The following is a 19,340-nucleotide window of genomic DNA, read 5'->3' as shown; positions in this document are numbered from 1 at the left end:
AGAACTAAATATAAAGAAAAGTTTGGGGAGTGAAAACAGAGGGACAAGAATTTATGGATAAAAAAAAGTGATTGTTAATCTAGGGTGACTATTTCGGGACCGACCATTTCCTCGTGGGTGTCAAGGGTCGAGGCGGTCGACGGAGTCGGGGATGGTCCTCGGGAAGAAGAGGGGGAATCGGGAGGTTCGAGGAGGGCGACCGGATCGCGGTTGACGGGGACCACGCGAAATGGGGCCACCCGACAAACCGGACGTAAGGTGCGGGGGAAAACCGAGATGGGAGGATAATGGGGCGAGATTGTATGACGGGGCGACACTGTTGTGAGGAACAGGGTTCCTCTGAGAAGGCTGGTAGGGGCGGTGGAGTGGCGAGACGCGAAGCACCGGGCTGTGTGGAACAAGGTTCTTCCGGTTCCCTGCGCGCCCGCTTGTGGCGACGTCTCTCGTGTTTCGCGGCGTTTCGCGACTTCTTATTGGTGGGACCGGCCGAATCCACTACGAATTAGCGGATTGTTAAAATTTAAGCCCGTCACGTGCGGGGAAGTCTCCTCATGGTTTGGAGAATAAATCTAAGGAGTACTTCGAGTCCACCAACGAGTCAGCTAACTCAAAGCAATATACCCCGAGTCCGCCTACCCAGCTAACCCAAAGCAGTGTACCCCGAGTCCACCGACGAGTCAGTTAACTCAGAGCAACATACCTCGGATCCGCCGAGCCAGCTAACTCAAAGTAACATACCCCGAGTCCACCGAGTCAGCTAACTCAAAGCAGCAGAGATTGTTCGGAATCGACCGATAAATCGGCTAATTCGGAACAGGGATAGCAAGAGGGATGGAAGGGTTATACTGGGAGACTTCCCTAACGCGTGGATATATGAAGAAGAAGGGGAGCATATATATATATATATATATAGTGTGTGTAGAACTTACTACTTGTCGCTGATCGAATAGTTGGTTCTTTTTGAAATAGCTGGCTCTCCTTGGGTCCTGTGGATAGGCTCCCGTTGGCACTCGATGGGTTTAAGTTCACGCACAGAATTTAACTTAACCTCAAGATGAGATTTGAATCTGGCGCAGTAGATTGAAAGGAGGCGAGGCGACGAGATGATCTGGCTGAAGAGGAGCTGGCCAAGAGAGCAAGTCCTGCGATGTCGCGATTTATATAGGAAAGTTCCAAGGATGGGAAGGGTGAATTGCGTGTGGGATGTGTCAGGTTTTCATTTTGGGAACTTCTGGTTGGCGGGATGTTTCTAATTTTTGTCTGAAGGATTTCTTATTGGGTGGGATGGTCTTCACCCAAGAGCTGGATTCTTAAGTTTTCGCCTATCCTAGAAAGCTAGAGACGGTTGTCGATTTTTCCGACTGTTCATTGGCGAGTCTTCTCGTAAGGCCCCCACTGTCTTATTGGGGGTGCAACCCATCGCTTCCTCCAGTGACTCACTTGTTTTTCGGTTATCGTTGGTTTCTCCTTTATTAGGGTGTCTTTTTTTTCTCGCGGCCCTGTTTTTGTGTTGATGGACGATGCACACCTCTCAATCTTAAATGCAAGCAAAAAAAACTCCGCCACGTGTATTTACGGACACGTCTCAGGCCTTGTTTCCGCTTGTCGGAAACATCGTACGTGCGTTTTGAAAGCTCGCTTGATGCAATAAAGATCTTCATCAACCCATTAAGGCCCATTTGGCGCGTCGAGTCGCCAGGTTTACATTCTTTCAGTTTTAGGCCTGACAAAGCCGATGAAAATCCTATCACGTATGTCCCGTCCGTCACTAATTCGTCATCTGGAAGGTTGCGTTTAAGCGCCTAGGTTAAACAGATACTTTACCTATAAAAAAAAGGAAAAGGAATGTGCAAGGATCAAGGCTCACTCGTCGATCGACAACCGTCCGTGCTTAGTTTACCTTATCCTAATCTTAACGACTATCCGGAGCGCAGAGGAATTTAAGCAAGAAAGGGAAGTCGTGGAGTTCGCAGGACCTAACAATATATATAAGGAACTTTACTTTTATCACGTTTATTCATTAAATGATTTTAATCGTTTTCTTTATATGTTTCAGCTCTCCGACCAACCTTACTCGTTCTGGGAATCAGCTGCTGCTTCGTCATCAGGCTGCATCTGCTGGCTCGCTTGGATCAGCTGTTCTACTGCGTCTTCTGGATCGGTATCATCCAGAGGAATCGTTGTATCGGCGTCAGAACTGGTATCTAACTTATCGGTATCTTTGTCTCTAATGTCAGGATCTTTATTTTCAGAGATAGGAGTGGATGTAATCATTCTAGGGTCTGCCGATTTTCTTTCGGCCTTGGTTTTCACCGTATCCTTGGTTGAAGTGGTCTCCTTCCTGGCTGACATCTGTGCGGATGCTTTTCCTCTCAGTAGCAGGTCCAATGAGGGCGATGCTACCGTTTGGACTTTAGACGTCGGTTGCACGGTCACCTCCCACTACCGTTTCCAAAATTGTATAAAAGCGAAATCTTTTACCTCTTCAACAGAGAGAGTGGAACGAGCCAGGAAAGCCAACTGTTATCTTATACTTGTTCCATTCTCCCACATAAAGCACTTGTATCGTGAAATTCTACAATAAATATCATATTTTTTTACTACAAAAGAAAGATAAAAATTATTGAATACCTACCTTCAACGGATCCAAGGAGCCATAATCCACATCGCCGAGGACAGTTAATTATCCTGGGGTTTTACCTCCTTAACCGCAGAAGAAGAACCCATCAACGGAGACGTTCTGCCGGATCGAGTCACCTCGCATCACCCAGGACGTCACATAGAACTCTTCGGGGGGCCATCAGAACTCCCGCGAAAACTGCCGATTTCCGAAAAAAACATTTTGGTTTATTCTTAGAATATACTGAACAATCCATCGATTGAAAAATCTAAAAATTTACAAAATCATTTTCAAGGATATTAGTGTAAAATAAAAACATTTAAATTGCATTTAAAAATTATAAATTTTCATATATTTTACCTCTTAAAGTAAAAAAATTACAATTTAATTTCGACTTAAATACTTGATTTTAATATAAATCTAAGAGAATTTTTAAATAAATCTTTTAACTAAAACCAAAATAGAGGTAAATTACACAGCCCCACAAAAAAAAAATTTTTTCTGTCCGGCGGACCGGACTAGTCAATTCTTACGTATTTTGGGTCGCTGAATCCGAATCCGAGGTCAGAATTCAAAAGTTGGTTTGTGTTTTTTTTTCTAATCTCAAAAAACATACTTTTTTAGTACATTTTGAGCCGTAATGAAAAAGCGCGAGCTAGTTTCGAAATTCTGACCGTGGATTCGAATTCAAAAGCTTAAATTACATAACAATTGACTACATTTTTTAATACAAAATGGCAGATCCAATATGGCGGACCCAATATGGCGGATGTTTTTTCAAATTAATCTGATTCGCTTGAAACTTGGTACTCAGGGGTTTTTGTGGTCGCTGAGTACAAATCTGATGTCAGTTTTCCAAAATTCAAAATGGCAGATCCAGTATACCCGATGAGTTTTTGAAAATTGACCAAATTCGCCTAAAATTTGTTACTCGAGGGTTTTTGGGGTCGCTGAATACGAATCTGACGTCATATCATAACATAATCACACTGAAAATGCAGTTTTTCCCACATGACTCTGAGAAAGTACAAATCTTATATATTTGACGTCCAAGACCACAATAGTCAAAGTATATCCACCCTGGCGAAAATGAGAAGTTTCATAAACGTTTGTTTGATGTTTACGTGAGCGTTTGCGGAAGTTTGTTGAGAGTTTAGAAACGGTCAGTAGAGAGTTCGTAGAGCGGAAATTGCAACGCTGCAGCGTTTGAAAGGCGTTTGTATATAGTGTTTTTGAGAGTTTGCACAGCGTTTACATGACGTATGACGTTTGCTGAGAGTTCTTTAAAACATTTAGAGATCCTCTGTTAAGCGTTTAGGCTGCATTCGGAAACGTCACCCGGGTACACACGGGTATACTCCCTTCTACTTCTAACTCGCTGAGATAGAAAGAGAAGGGAGTATACTCGTGTGCACTCGGGTGACGTTTTCGAACGCAGCCCTGATAAGTCGAAAGCGTTTGCTTTCATCATTGAAAACTGCGTGCAACCTCTATTAAAACGCTGTATATAACGTTTCATGAAAGTTCTGAAAAGCTGAGGCAACGCTTTTCAGAGAACGCTCAGTAAACGCTGCGTGCAGAGAGTTTGCTGTCAGATTTTTCAAACGTTTAGCAAATGCTTTTCCCAACGCCGTAAGACAAGCGTTTTCAATCCGTTCAGCAAACGCTCTTCCGATGGCGAATTGTAGAGGCGCAGTGAACGATTTGTAAGGCGTTAACGCAAACGGCTTAAAGACGCCCAAGAAACGGTTTTCCCGACTCCGTAACACAAGCGTTTTCCCTCCGTTCAGCAAACGTTCTTCTAACAATGCCGCTAGGCGGCGTATCTTTCTCGCATTTAAAATACATCCAGCCGCGTATATAAGCAGACCCCCTGCGAGGCGAAAAGCAGATTTTAACATTTAACGCTCTTTACGCCGTTTCTTCTAACGACAAGAGTAAACGCCCGTTAGGGCCTAAGCAGAATGGCTGTCTTGGCAATGTTTTATGCCTTAAGTCTTTGTCTTATGTAACGCACAATACTGTACAGTACAGGGGCCCAGAACCGGGCCACGAAGCTACCATCCGTGGGATTATGCCTGAACGCCTCTAAGGCCGTATCCTCTCTAGTCAAAGGTGGCAATGATATCTCTAGGAGTCTCGTGAGTCGAAAGGCTCAAAACAATGTGACACACTACTAGGCGGCCGGTCCTCGCGGGCCGGTCGTCGCACGAGCCCGGTTTGCCGTACGGCGCCTCTGCCCGTCGTCGGGATCTCACCGCTTACGACGGCACGGCGTCTAACGGTCGAACATGAGTTTCGCGAGTTCGATGTCGAGACTCGGAATCGTCTGTAGACGACTTAGGTCCAAGACTTAAGGCATAACTTAGGGACAAAGACTTAAGGCATAAAATTGCCAAGACAGCCATTCTGCTTAGGGCCATAAGCTCAATAGAGGCTGCACGCAGTTTTCAATGATGAAAGCAAACGCTTTCGACTTATCAGGGCTGCGTTCGAAAACGTCACCCGAGTGCACACGAGTATACTCCCTTCTCTTTCTATCTCAGCTAGTTAGAAGTAGAAGGGAGTATACCCGTGTGTACCCGGGTGACGTTTCCGAATGCAGCCTAAACGCTTAACAGAGGATCTCTAAATGTTTTAAAGAACTCTCAGCAAACGTCATACGTCATGTAAACGCTGTGCAAACTCTCAAAAACACTATATACAAACGCCTTTCAAACGCTGCAGCGTTGCAATTTCCGCTCTACGAACTCTCTACTGACCGTTTCTAAACTCTCAACGAACTTCCGCAAACGCTCACGTAAACATCAAACAAACGTTTATGAAACTTCTCATTTTCGCCAGGGTGGATATACTTTGACTATTGTGGTCTTGGACGTCAAATATATAAGATTTGTACTTTCTCAGAGTCATGTGGGAAAAACTGCATTTTCAGTGTAATTATGTTATGATATGACGTCAGATTCGTATTCAGCGACCCCAAAAACCCTCGAGTAACAAATTTTAGGCGAATTTGGTCAATTTTCAAAAACTCATCGGGTATACTAGATCTGCCATTTTGAATTTTGGAAAACTGACATCAGATTCGTACTCAGCGACCACAAAAACCCCCGAGTACCAAGTTTCAAGCAAATCGGATCAATTTGAAAAAACATCCGCCATATTGGGTCCGCCATATTGGATCTGCCATTTTGTATTAAAAAATGTAGTCAATTGTTATGTAATTTAAGCTTTTGAATCCGAATCCACGGTCAGAATTTCGAAACTAGCTCGCGCTTTTTCATTACGGCTCAAAATGTACTAAAAAAGTATGTTTTTTGAGATTAGAAAAAAAAACACGAACCAACTTTTGAATTCTGACCTCAGATTCGGATTCAGCGACCCAAAATACGTAAGAATTGACTAGTCCGGTCCGCCGGACAGAAAAAATTTTTTTTTTGTGGGGCTGTGTTATTGTTAATAATTCCAATGAAACTTTTTAACTTTCTAGTTGAAGTAAATTAAAATGAACTTCTAATTCATTATCTATGATAAATTTTTAAGTCATATTTTACTTTAATTTCCTTTAATTATAAATAAAATTAATCTTAACCAAATTAAATAAATATTATTTATAAATCCATCTCATCTCCCCATTCTACCCTTTTTATATTCCATATTTTAAAAATAAAAATAATTAATAATTTAAATATAGTTTAAAAACATTATATTTTCACTATAAAAATAATATTCTATATATTTATTTAAAAATTCATTAATTTTCTTAATATCTTCAATATTATGCTTTATACCTTCATAAGCTATTTACATTTTTAAAATAATAAATATATTCACCCCAAAATATTAATAAACAAATACACAAATATATATATTTTATATATAAATTTAACACGAAAATAATGAATTATATATATTAATGAATTTTTTCCTAAATATTCAAACCAAGATATATCTACCTCTATCACTTTTACCCCCACAATATTTAAAGGATTATATAATCACAAATATAAATAATTTAAATGCCACATTGAATTTACATAAAAATTCAAATAATAAAATTTTTTTATAAAATTATTAAAAAGTAAAAATATACCAATGATTAATCCACATATACAACTTTTTAAAGTTAATAACTTCAACCTTACCCTTAAATAAGCCCCTGTGTTTCGAAAGGGCAGGGAATTTGAGGAAGGAAGTCGTAGGCTCAGTAAAGCATGAATCTTGTGCAATTTAATGTGAATGTGAATGGAGCTTTATTGCATCTTCAGGTACGATGTCGCGTTGATTTTAGTTTAATCTTATGCCTGTGCACACAGGCACAGGGCTTCTCAAAAAATGCTTAGAACAAGAGCTTTAATTTAGCTGCTTGTCTAGCGTTGAGTGGCCGACCAGGAAGGTCTTTGTCGTAGAAGACCTCCTGATTGTTGTTGGGATCGGCCACCTTTCCCGGAGTTTTAGGGGCCCGATCGAGGGGTAACTCCGGGATATCTGGGGAGGGCAAGGCCGGCGAGATCTTCTTGTCCTTGCTCCTCTTCTTCTTCCTCGGCTCGGTCTGCGTGCCGACCGTTTTCCACGCTTCTTGTGGCAACGGTCTCAGGGCCCGAGGGTCACCCGGAGCTAGGCTCAGCCCTGGTGGACTGGTGAGTCTCCGGTGTGACTCGGGGAGACTCAGTGGGAAGAGCTGCCACTTCGGCTCAAGTGGAGGCGTCGGTTGCCTTTTCACTGGTTGGCTCTTGGTGACGGAGGGCCTCCTGGCTCGCCTCCGGGTTCGCTGGCGTGGTCGTCCTTCCCTGAATCGTCTTCTGTCTGCGCCCCTGACCTTGACCACCACGGAGCGCACTTGGCAAGCTCGACGGGTGGGAAGGGCGGAATCCACCGGGTGTATAAGTTGACGGAGGTCAACTTTTCTCCTTCGCTCTGAAGAGCCGTCACGAACGCTTCTATGCTCCAGGATGGAGCTGGATTACCAATTTGGTCTCGATCGCTTTTTGCTCGACTCCCGGCTTGTGTAATGTCCGGGGAAGTACTCAATGCGAGAGAGGATATTTCCTTGTGGACAGACTTGCCCTTATATTCCCTCGTGTTGATATTATTGAACTCGCGAAAGTCAGCCGCCCCGCGGCGACATATATTACCCACGCTCGCGGCGCGGGATGTTGTTGTGCTTGGCGGCCGAGGTAGCGTACAACGGGTTGCCGCGCTCGCGGCGCGGGATGTTGTGCTTGGCGGGCGAGGTAGCGTACAACGGGTTGCCGCGCTCGCAGGCGCGCCGTTCGGACCATGGATTCGAACATATCGCCCGCCTCGTTTGGTAAACGAAACAATAGGCTTCAAAGTTGACACTCTTCACGCGGCAAGAGAACAATCTTGGCCACTGGGCGTGTCATCGTGGTGGTAGCAGTTCGGGCCGTCACCACTCGTACCTGCTGGTCCTCGCCTGGGTGAATCTCCGTGATCCTAGCCAGTGGCCATCGATTAGGCGGTGTAAGCTCGTTGCGAATCAGGCAGAGGTCGCCGATCCTTACGGCTTCTTGGGATGTTCGCCATTTCGAACGAGCATGCATGGTTTGCAGGTATTCGGCGGACCATCTTCCCCAGAAGTGGTCACGCATCTGTTGCAGGTGCTGCCATCGGTTGAGGTTGCTTGTTGAAGTGAGCGTGGGCTCAGGGACAGCCTTGAGTGCTGCTCCGATCAGAAAATGACCGGGCGTTAGTGCCGTAAGGTCCTCAGGGTCGTCGCTTATTGCTTGGAGTGGTCGCGAATTGAGGCACGCTTCAATTTGCGCGAGGAGCGTTGCCAGCTCCTCAAACGTCAATGTTGTGTCGCCGATGACTCGGCGCAAGTGGTGCTTGACGGACTTTACTGCGGCCTCCCACAGTCCGCCCATGTGGGGCGCCGCAGGAGGATTGAATTTCCATTCGATGCCTTCGCTTGTGGGGTGGTCCTCCCACCGCGAGTTTTCGTGGGTGGTGGCTCGCAGGAAGGACCGTAGCTCCTTATCCGCCCCTACAAAGTTTGTGCCGCGGTCACTGTAGATTGCGGCACAGAGTCCTCTTCTCGCTGTAAAGCGCCTTAGCGCCGCAAGAAAGGCATCAGTGGTGAGGTCTGAGACCGCCTCTAGGTGCACCGCTCTCGTGCACAAACACACGAAAAGTGCAATGAAGCCCTTGTAGGCCTTGTGGCCTCGACCCCTTGTCGTGCGCAGCATGATGGGGCCGGCGTAATCTACGCCGGTGTGTGCGAACGTCCTCGACATCGTGACCCTTGGGGAAGGGAGGCTTCCCATCAGTGGTGACGGGGGCACCGCCCGCCATCGCACACATGGAACACATCGGTGAATGGATTGTCGCACGAGTGCTCGTCCTCGTGGGATTCAGTACCTCTGGCGAATTGTTGCCAGTGTGAGTTGCACGCCCCCGTGCAACGTTCGTCTGTGCGCGGCCTCGATGATGAGAGTTGCAAGCCTCGAGTCTCTCGGCAGAATCGCGGGGTGCCGTTCATCACGGCTCAAAACGGCGTGCTTGAGTCGCCCGCCCACCCTCATGGTGCCGTTCTCGTCCAGGAATGGATTGAGGCGCTGGAGCTGACTCCGCCGGGGAAGTTGCTCTTGCCGGGAGAGAATCCTCAACTCCTCTGCATGCCAGATGGCCTGAGTGATTCGAACCCAGGCCCAATGTGCCTTCTCCAGTTCCTGCGTCGTCAAGGAGGTGGTGGCACCTTGCTTGGTGGGGCGAGTGTGAAGCACTCGGAGCCACCGTCGACACCAAGCAGTGACGCGGAGTAGTCGATTCAATGAGGAGAATCGGAGCAGCATTTCTGGCTCCGTGGGCTCGGTGTGAACGGCCACGTGAACTCGAGCCCGCTGTTCCGGGATCTCGACCTCCTCGTGTGGTTCGGTGGGGCCTGGGATTTCTTCGCTCAACCACGCTGGCCCCTTCCACCATAAGGTGTGGTCAATGAGTTCGTGTGGCGACAGTCCGCGGGATGCGCAATCTGCGGGGTTGTCCCGGCTTGCGACGTGATTCCACACGGCGTCGGGAAGTTCCCGCTGGATTTCAGCGACTCTGTTGGCCACGAAGGTTGTCCATCTTGTCGGGTGTCCTCGGATCCATGCCAAGGCGACTCTCGAGTCGGTCCACAAGTTGATCTTCGCTCCCTCCAGCTGTAGAGTTTTTTGCGCTCGTGCTGCTTGCTTCGTTAAGAGCACGGCCGCCTTCAGTTCCAAGCGTGGAAGTGAAACTCGCTGGATGGGGGCAATCTTAGTTTTGGCCAAGAGCAGAGTAATTACGTTCCGCCCGCCATCGACGCTCGTCTTGATGTAGAGCACGGCGGCGAAGGCGCGCTCAGAGGCGTCGGCGAATCCATGCATCTCGATTGCGCAATCCTCCCGCCGTGTGTGAAGCCAACGGGGAATGCGCAGGCACGATATTGCAGGCATGTCGCGGTATAGTCGTCGCCATGCTTGATCATCTGCAGCCGGCAGTGGTTGGTCCCACTCCAAGCCCTGCAGCCACGTTGATTGAAACAGGATTTTGGCGCGGACAATGACTGGTGCCAGCCATCCCAGCGGGTCAAACAGGCGCGCCGTTTGAGACAACACCGTGCGTTTGGTCACGCTATCGAGCTGAGATGGCTGGACCTTGTAAGTGAAGGCGTCTTCTTGGGGTCGCCATTGGAGGCCGAGTGTCGCATGGCCTACGTCAGGCTCCCATGAGTGCAGTTCCCTTTGACGGTGTTCCTTGGGGATGTCCGTCAGTATTTCCTCATCGTTAGCGGCCCACTTCCGGAGCGGAAAGCCTCCCGCTGAGCACAGGGACGTGAGTTCTCCCACGATTTGTCGAGCCTTTTCCTTCGTGTCCTTTCCACTGAGGACATCGTCAACATACGTTTCTTCCTCTAGAGCCGCGGCCGCATTCGGGTGAGCGGGCCGTTCGTCGGCGGCGAGTTGACGTGTCGAGCGGATCGCCAGGTAAGGGGCAGGAGCCTGTCCATAGGTCACCGTGTTTAACAGGAGATCTATGATGGGCGTTGTCTGGTCGACGCCACACGATTCTCTGCATATCACGGTCAGCAGGATGCACCAAGACTTGGCGGTACATCTTCTCCATATCTGCTATTATCACATAGCGGTGGAACCGCCATCGCAACAGGACATCAGGCAGCGCTGGCAGCAGGTTCGGGCCTGTGAGCAGGTGCGAATTCAGGGACTCTCCGGAGGGCAGTTTTGCCGGTCCATTGAACACTACTCTAATCTTTGCTTCTTCGCCTGTCCCTTTCAACACTCCGTGATGCGGGAGGTAACATTTGGGCCTTGTTTGATCTTCATCCTTCTCGAGCACTCGAGTCATATGCCCGAGTTCCTCGTATTCTGTCATAAAGTTTGAATACTTTTCGTGCAGACCAGGGGTCTTCCTACCCCGACGCTCGACACTATGCAAGACACGCAGAGCGATGTCTCTGGTTCTTGAGAGGTCGGGTGGAGGCGTCGTCCTGAATGGAAGCCGAACCATGTACCGACCGCTCGGCAAGCGAACGTGGGTGCGGGTGAACAGATCCTCGCATCGCTGTTCTTCTTCAGTAAGTGGCAGCGGGGGGTGCTCGGGTTCCTCTTGTTCCCAGAATTTTCGAACGAGCGCCGGGAGTTCGTCGTCGATGGAGCATTGAAGAGATGTGACGGCGGCGCCCTCCTTGGCATAGTTGGCTAGGCCAGAAACGAGCCAGCCTAGCTTCGTGTTCTGCGCCATTGGAGTGCCCGGGCCGCCTCTTTGCAGCCCGTCCTCGACAATGGAGGCGTATACGTCCGCGCCTAGCAGAAGTTCGAATGCTCCTGTGGTTTGCAAATCTGGATCAGCGAGAGGGAGCCCCTCCAGGTGGGGCCACCTCGGGAAAGCTGCCCCGTCATGGTTGGCGTGAGCAGTTATTCTCGGGATGACTAGTGCCGACACATGTATGGTGGCGTCCGTCACCCGCGATTCTATGGTCAGTTTGACGCGTCCTCGAGCTCTCCCCGTTTTCTTTCCGCAGACTCCGAGGATAATGGTAGCGGCGGTGGAGCGGGGAAGTCTTAAACGCTGGGCGAGGGTCTCTGTCACGAGGGACACCTCTGAGCCTGGATCGATGAGGGCGCGTGCAGCAACAAGGTCGTCGTGCGCACCTCTTATGTTAACCTTGGCGGTGGCCAACAACACCTTGCCTGCTTGTCCGTCGGCTTGATTCGGCGGAATCCACCGGGTGTATAAGTTGACGGAGGTCAACTTTTCTCCTTCGCTCTGAAGAGCCGTCACGAACGCTTCTATGCTCCAGGATGGAGCTGGATTACCAATTTGGTCTCGATCGCTTTTTCCTCGACTCCCGGCTTGTGTAATGTCCGGGGAAGTACTCAATGCGAGAGAGGATGTCACGCCACTCTGACACGCTTGGCTCTAGAACACCGTGACCGCCGGGGCACGAAGCCCTCGGGGCACGCGCTCCGCCTAACCGAGTAAGTAAGGAAACGATGAAAGTAGTGGTATTTCACCGGCGATGTTGCCATCTCCCACTTATGCTACACCTCTCATGTCTCCTTACAGTGCCAGACTAGAGTCAAGCTCAACAGGGTCTTCTTTCCCCGCTAATTTTTCCAAGCCCGTTCCCTTGGCAGTGGTTTCGCGTCCTTGTGGACAGACTTGCCCTTATATTCCCTCGTGTTGATATTATTGAACTCGCGAAAGTCAGCCGCCCCGCGGCGACATATATTACCCGCGCTCGCGGCGCGGGATGTTGTTGTGCTTGGCGGGCGAGGTAGCGTACAACGGGTTGCCGCGCTCGCAGGCGCGCCGTTCGGACCATAGATTCGAACACCCTGTTACGTCCGGTTTTTTTTGTCGGAACGTCGGAATGGGTTCACGTGCATCGAAATGTTAAAGCATTTGAAATATTTTAAGGCAAACGCGAAGGTAAGTTCGATTCATGATTTGTTTCCTTGGAATGCTGACCCGCGCTACACTCTCTAAGGATGAGACGAATTTTCTGTGATAATATTTCCGTCTGAAGGACTCTAGGTTTTGAGCACTTTGCGACAACAGGGCCCGGTTGAGGAGCATTGAGGGCGCCCTGAACTTCTACGGGAGGTTCTGTTGGCGCGGCCTGAGACGGAACGGGGTACAATGTGCTTGGATCAAATTCGCCGGCCGTATGGTAGGCTCGACGCAGTCTTTTCAACTGGTGAGCCCGGCCTGACCGCCTCGATCGCACCATTAACGACGTCAGACTTACCGTAAGGTTGCTTACTCTACTTCCAGCTCCTGGTTAATAGGGGTATTTCGACCTCCCTCGTCTTCCAATCGTATGCTAAGTTGTGTGTGTCCCCCTGTCAGCGTAGAATTGTGTGTATGTAACCCTTAGAGGTGGCGAGTCATTAGTCGCTCGATAATCGGTATTCCATAAATCTAGTTTATTTCTTAATTTTCAGGAACGAGAAAAAGAAACTGCGGAGATCAGCGAACGCCCTGAGGGAGGCGCGCGTCTGGGTTAGGACCTGTCGAGAACGCCCTGAAAGAGGCGCGCATCGACTCGAGGATCCGTTGAGAACGCCCTGAGGGAGGCGCGCTTCAACTGGTGAGTATCGGGTTTGAGGTCGTCGAGAGGTGAGTATAGAACGAGATTATTTATGCGAACTATGCACTGATTTATTACTAACCACGTTTCAATTCTTTTTACAGATGAGATTTCGGCACATTAACAACGAGGCGCGCGGCTAAGTTCCGTCGCGCTGTCGCGGCTAAGTGTTCGTTCGGCGATCACGGCTAAGTTCCGTCGCGCTGTCGCGGCTAACTAAGTGTTCGTTCGGCGATCACGGCTAAGTTCCGTCGCGCTGTCGCGGCTAAGTGTTTTGCGGTACGCGATGCTCTCAATTTGACGCGAATGCTCTTGTAGTTACGAAGATTGGACGTAAAATGCGAATTGCGGCCCATATTTATACTCTCAGTTCGGTGGCATCCCGGGGAAAGGGGCCGCAAGGCCCACGCGGGTGCGCGAAATTATCACGTGAGACTATTCAGGAAAGCGCGTATTTGTGCGAGAGCGTCGCGTGCCGATCTAAACCGTCAAATAATCGTTCAATAAACGAATATATTGAATTATCCACTAGTTATTCCTTCAAATTCTTACGAAAATATTTCGTACCTCTACATTTATTGTTTTCCATTAAGGAGACTTGAGTCGTAACAATATCGCATTCACTCCACAATTGTTCATTTATTTAATCAAATTTTGCGTGCCGAAGCGAAGGTACGGTGCTCACGCGGATGCGTTCTGTTGCAGTGCGAGACCATTGGTTTCGCACGTAACACCCCATATAAGTCATAAAAAAACAATCAACTTAATATAGAACCTATAAAAATTCTTATCATTACTAAAATTATTATAGATAAATTTATTAAACTATTTTCTTTTAAGTTATAATAACTATAAAATTTTATATTAAAAAAAATATATAATAATATAAACGCATAGAATAAGAAACAGTAAATATTAAGGAAATTAAAATTAAAACTACTAAAAATATATTTATTATTAATATATACACCTCCATAATAAAATCCTTTGAATAAAATCCCGCTATAAACGAAAACCCACACAAAGCCAATCTAGAAATTAAAAATCTCATTATAGTAAAAGAAATCACTTTATTTAAATTTCCTAATAAACGAATATCTCGATTATTTATTATAGAATGAATAATAATCCCCGCACATATAAATAATATAGATTTAAAAATTGCATGAGTTAATAAATGATAAAAAGCAACAATCTTTATCCCCATCCTTAAAATCATTATTATTAACCCTAGCTGCCTTAAAGTAGACAAAGCAATAATCTTTTTTAAATCGTTTTCAACATTAGCTATTAAACCAGATATAAATATAGACAAAACTGACAAAAATAATAAAAATAAATTTATTTTACTTCCCAATAAAAATCTATTAAATCGAATCATTAAATAAACCCCAGGCGAAGGTAAATTTACCTTCAACCGCGAAATCGTCTTTGACTTACAGTATGTCTACACACGAGGCGAGCCAGATCCAGGGTGAGATGGTAGTAGCCAGAGCAGCCGAGGGGGTCAAAACTAAAGCACAGGTCAAGCAGCGTGTAACTACACCTGTTGCGCCTACAAGATCCTCAACGCCGAGTCCTGATAGCCAGACGAGTGAGGCGGTGGCGGATATATCGTTGCCGTCAGTGGACGACCAGAACGAGGAGGTGCCGTTGGAGAATATTATCCAGAGCAGCCAGCAGCCGGCGGACAACACTCCAGAGCGACGATAATTCCAGGTTTGAATAATTATCCCAGAGCCTGTGAATAAAGACTATTGAAAATACATTCCATTCCTATCCCATACGTTATGCGAAAGAGATTGATATATTATAAGATGTATGCGTTAATAGAGATAGCCGCGGAAATGATTATAATTATTTTATCTATTATTTTTATTATTTTCGTAATGATATATATTCTGTAGAATTAAGATAACGTTGAAAATGCGTTAATTCATGCGATAATGCGTGTAATTATAAAGGAGCTTATATAACTTCGAGACTGAATTAATTGTTATTTTCTTATCTTTTGAAGAGTACAAACTCATATTATTTAGTTTTCATGTCGTTAAAACGATTACATTCCACAAATGGTTGATATTTGAAATAATGAGAAATTATGGATTATTGAGATATAAATGAGTCCAATGAAACGTAAAAAGTATGAAAATATCATTTATTTGATAATCCAGCCGTTAAATGAAAAATAGGCTTATTTTCGTGACATAGTTAAACGATGGAAATTTCAAGTCGTTTAAAGGCTTAAAATGTTTATTTAGATCAAACAAACAAAGATCCGTAGTAATAATTGCGGAAAAATAATTATTTAAAAATTCTAATGTTTAACATTGACTTTGCTAATAATGATCCGAGCGAGTTGCGAATAGTTTTAAATTGTTTCTAGTGATCTAAGGAATACACCCATATGGTTAAAAGACCGAAAATCTTATTATTTAAATATTTCAATTTTTGAGATCGAGATTTAAAATAAGCGTCGTATTGGAATATATGCGACATATTTGTGTTCTGGGCATCGAAAGGAACGAGTCCATATAGTTTTTGTTGCATAATTTGCGTTATTTATGATTTTCATATTTTCAAGTCCATTTTTGAAATAATGGCAATATTGAAGTTTTAACGGTATATTTGAGTTCAGGAGACTTAATTAACAATTACTATATAGTTTTTATTGCGAATTTTGCGATATTTCAATATCTCATTGTTAAAGATGAGAATCTTAACAAATTGTATTGACACGTTATAAACGTGATATTCTTGATTAGTTTAGCTTATATAAGCGTACTATGTTCGATTTATGCGAGAAATATGAATATTTCGAAAAATTAGCTGTTTTGATAAAATTCTTAAATAATGGACTTTTAATAAATTTTATATTAGATTCTTGTTTAAATGATCCAAAGAAAGGATGTCATGTAGTTTGAAGTTCAGAATTAACGTTATTTAAGAATGACATATATTAGTGAGGTAGGTCAATGACCGAATTTATGTTTTAATACTTTTTCGTTATAACAACGATATATTCTTGTTTCTCATGACAAAATAAGGCCAATAGACTTGATCCGAAGCAAGTCGGTCAATTAATTAAAAAATAGGCTTAAAATGATAAATTCTTATATTTCGATAATTTTATGGATTAAATCGCGTAAGACACATTAGATTGAAGTGAAATTTAATATTATATAATAAAAATTGCGAATAATTCATTTTTGAAGAAATTCCTTGAGATAGGTCAGTTTGACGAATTCCGTGAAATAGCGGATTCCAATGGTAATCTAACACTTGTTGAAAGTGATTGGCATTGTTTTGCAAGCGTTGGTCACATTTTAAAATGTAGTCCAACGAAAACCCTGAAAAGGGGAAAATCCTACATTTATATGTATTTGTTCTATTTTCTAAAGCGGTAAATATTATTATACCTCAGAGGGAGGATTTCTGTGATTGATCCAACAGAGCGATGAATAAAGGTGAGAAATTGTTTCAAAAAGCGAGCAATGGTGCGAAGCGTTATAAAACATGTAATGAGCAGGGATTAACTCGAAATGATTGTTTAACGCGAAATTGAATAGTTTAACGCATTCGCATTTATGTATGTAATTCTCGAAAAGTCATAGTGCGCGGAAATAAGATGGATCGCGAATCACAGAAATATCATTGATTTTAGTATATGAATGATTATGCGCGTGGATAATTAACATGGATCATGTAGTTGCAATGCTCAAAATAAGTTTAATAATATTCATTATAAATTCAATAGCTACGTAATATTTGGTAAAGACGCAGGAATTTTCCTAAATGCATGTTGTTGTGAAAAGAGAAAGGTTTCGGTTAGATGCGCAAAGAGCAAGACAACTATATGATAGAGCGAGAAGGCAAAATGCCGGAATGCGAGGCGGATCCCACTGAGCGCCAATCAGACGCGAGCGTACCCAAGGAGGGGATGTCTCAAGGAGGGATCGAGGTCTTTCTCGACGGAACCGTCTTAGCGTGAGGACGTGTTTCGTAATGGCCAGTCTACAATGAGCCGTTAGTCGTTAGTCAGATGTCGGAAGCGAGTCGGAACAAAGTCGTAAACGTATCGTAAGGCAATCGGAAGTCTGTAATCGGCGGTCGTAAGCGATTGGCCAAATGCCATCTTTTACAACTTATGACTTAGGATTAGGTTATGACTGACCAATTAGAGAACGATATGCATCTGCCATTTTTATCGAGACATATGGAGGTTTGGATCGTTTGGGAATTGGGAGGTTAATTGCAAGTAAAGGTTGTTGATAAGAACAACGTGCTTCTTATATCTGTTGTGATCTGTTGTAATTGTGAACGTAAGTAACGCAGAGAAAAACGTGATATAAAAGGCTATATTGTACAATAGTCTTTCACGACACGTTTTTCTCTGTACAATGTTATTGCACAATAACCTTTCACGACACGTTTTTCTGTACTTTACGTACAGAAACGCTGCGATAGACATTTTATTATCGGTCATCCTTTGCTTCAGTAGTGTTTCAACGAAAATGGAACTCGCGCAACCCGAGGAGATTAATGATTTGGAGCTAATCAAGCTTGTTGAAGCAAACCAGTGCTTGTATGCTAAAAATATACGAGAGTACAAAAATGTTGACAAAAGGGAAATATGGGCTCAAATAGGGGCTGCCCTGACAAAAAAAAGAACAGGTAAGTTAATTTGAAAACATGGTAGAACTGTACAATTTGTCAAGTCAGGTCTTGTCATGACTTCTCTCATACTAGGTGAACAGGCTCAGAAACGATGGGAAAGCTTGAGGACTATGTGGTCTCGTCAACATAAGAAATATCATGAGCAAGGACGGTCAGGGTCAGGTGCCAGTCAGGATTCCCAGGAATTTCAATATTATGGCGAAATGTCATTCCTCGTCCGACATTATATCCCACGGCAGTAAGTACAGTATATTTTCTCTTATTGTGTTTTTCAGGCTATATACAGTATTCATTATATCTTTAGAACAAAGTCAAACATGAAGCGACCTTCATCATCAACTCCTACTTCCAAATCTAGTAGATTCCAGCCGATAGTCATCAATATACTATCAAGTCAATGTAGGACAGAGGAACGTGACACGAATTGTGAAACAGACATGCCTGAAAGTATGTCAAGCGGTAAGTATTTTGGATAAAGATGTTTTTGTTAGCATTATATTTTTCAATGTTCTTAATCATTCTTTACTCATTTTTTAACAGATGACAGCTGCTTCTTATCAGTACCAGTACTGTCACCATCACAGCAATTAGCGATTGAAATCCAATCTGACACTGATGAGTGTGTTCCTTTCATTCCTACAGCAAAAAAAGTACTGAAAGAAGTGCCTCCTGGCAACAAAATTTTGCAACAGAAGTTCAAACGGCAAATTAACCGTGAGATAAAAGTTCCAGAGCCAGATCAGTTCTCCAAGAAAAAGAAGACGGAATTAGATAATTTCTTGAATTCAAGTGCTACATCAATGGAGAAAGTAGTCTCGCGTGTTGAAGATATAATTACACACAAATCTACTACACAGGTTTCTAATCCTGTTGATAAAGAAGCATCGGCCATGTCAGAATGCATTTCTGTTGCTTTAAAGAAAGTTAAGTCTGAGAAACAGTTGCCTTGTATGATAAAAATTTTGGAAGTAATTAACCATTTTTATAATGAGCAGTGATAAATTTTTTGTCAACATTATAATATGTTGGGAAAAAAAACTAATATCCGTCCTTTTAAGTGCTTATTTTTTTGTTTATGGCAAGTGTTTCTCAGACTTAACTTTCTTTTTTTGTTCTCTGCACATATAAATGTGATATATGTGATTATATATTTATTATAATTAAGATTATAAAGTAAATTAGATTTTTGTGCCAAAGATTTCTTTTCTTTAATATGTTATATTTGTGTACGAGTATTGATTTAGCACAAACAATGTGATACTAGTATATAATTATTTTTATTTTACATTCGTGCAAAACCTGATTGAGAAGAGAACTTTCTATTTTCATTGTCGTTATCTTGAAAGCACTCACACTTCTTTAAGATCGCTCTAAATGCCTCTATTTTTCTCACAGTAATTCTTTAACTAATCTTCTAATTTTCCCGCATTTTGTATATGTATTTGA

The 19,340-nt window shown here is 44.2% G+C and overlaps 1 protein-coding gene and 1 pseudogene across 1 annotated transcript; both read right to left on the bottom strand.

Moving 5' to 3' along the window:
- Window positions 1-8,994: 8,994 nt before the first annotated feature.
- Window positions 8,995-13,933, bottom strand: LOC139786985 (uncharacterized). Its single transcript, XM_071726079.1, has 3 exons — window positions 13,903-13,933; window positions 10,719-11,931; window positions 8,995-10,675 (listed from the first exon to the last, which is right to left on the bottom strand). The coding sequence occupies exons 1-3, from the start codon at window positions 13,931-13,933 to the stop codon at window positions 8,995-8,997; spliced, it is 2,925 nt and encodes a 974-aa protein (XP_071582180.1).
- A 42-nt stretch (window positions 13,934-13,975) lies between these two features.
- LOC139786983 (NADH-ubiquinone oxidoreductase chain 5-like) lies at window positions 13,976-17,419 on the bottom strand (annotated as a pseudogene).
- Between the last annotated feature and the right edge of the window lie 1,921 nt (window positions 17,420-19,340).

The sequence above is a fragment of the Temnothorax nylanderi genome, unplaced genomic scaffold (genome assembly GCF_030848795.1).
Source record: "Temnothorax nylanderi isolate EJ_2023f unplaced genomic scaffold, tnyl_v1.0 TNYL_tig1225_pilon, whole genome shotgun sequence".
Classification (NCBI taxonomy): Eukaryota; Metazoa; Arthropoda; class Insecta; order Hymenoptera; family Formicidae; genus Temnothorax; species Temnothorax nylanderi.
Note: the sequence above shows the minus strand (reverse complement) of the source record. Positions and strands in the feature narration are given on the sequence as shown.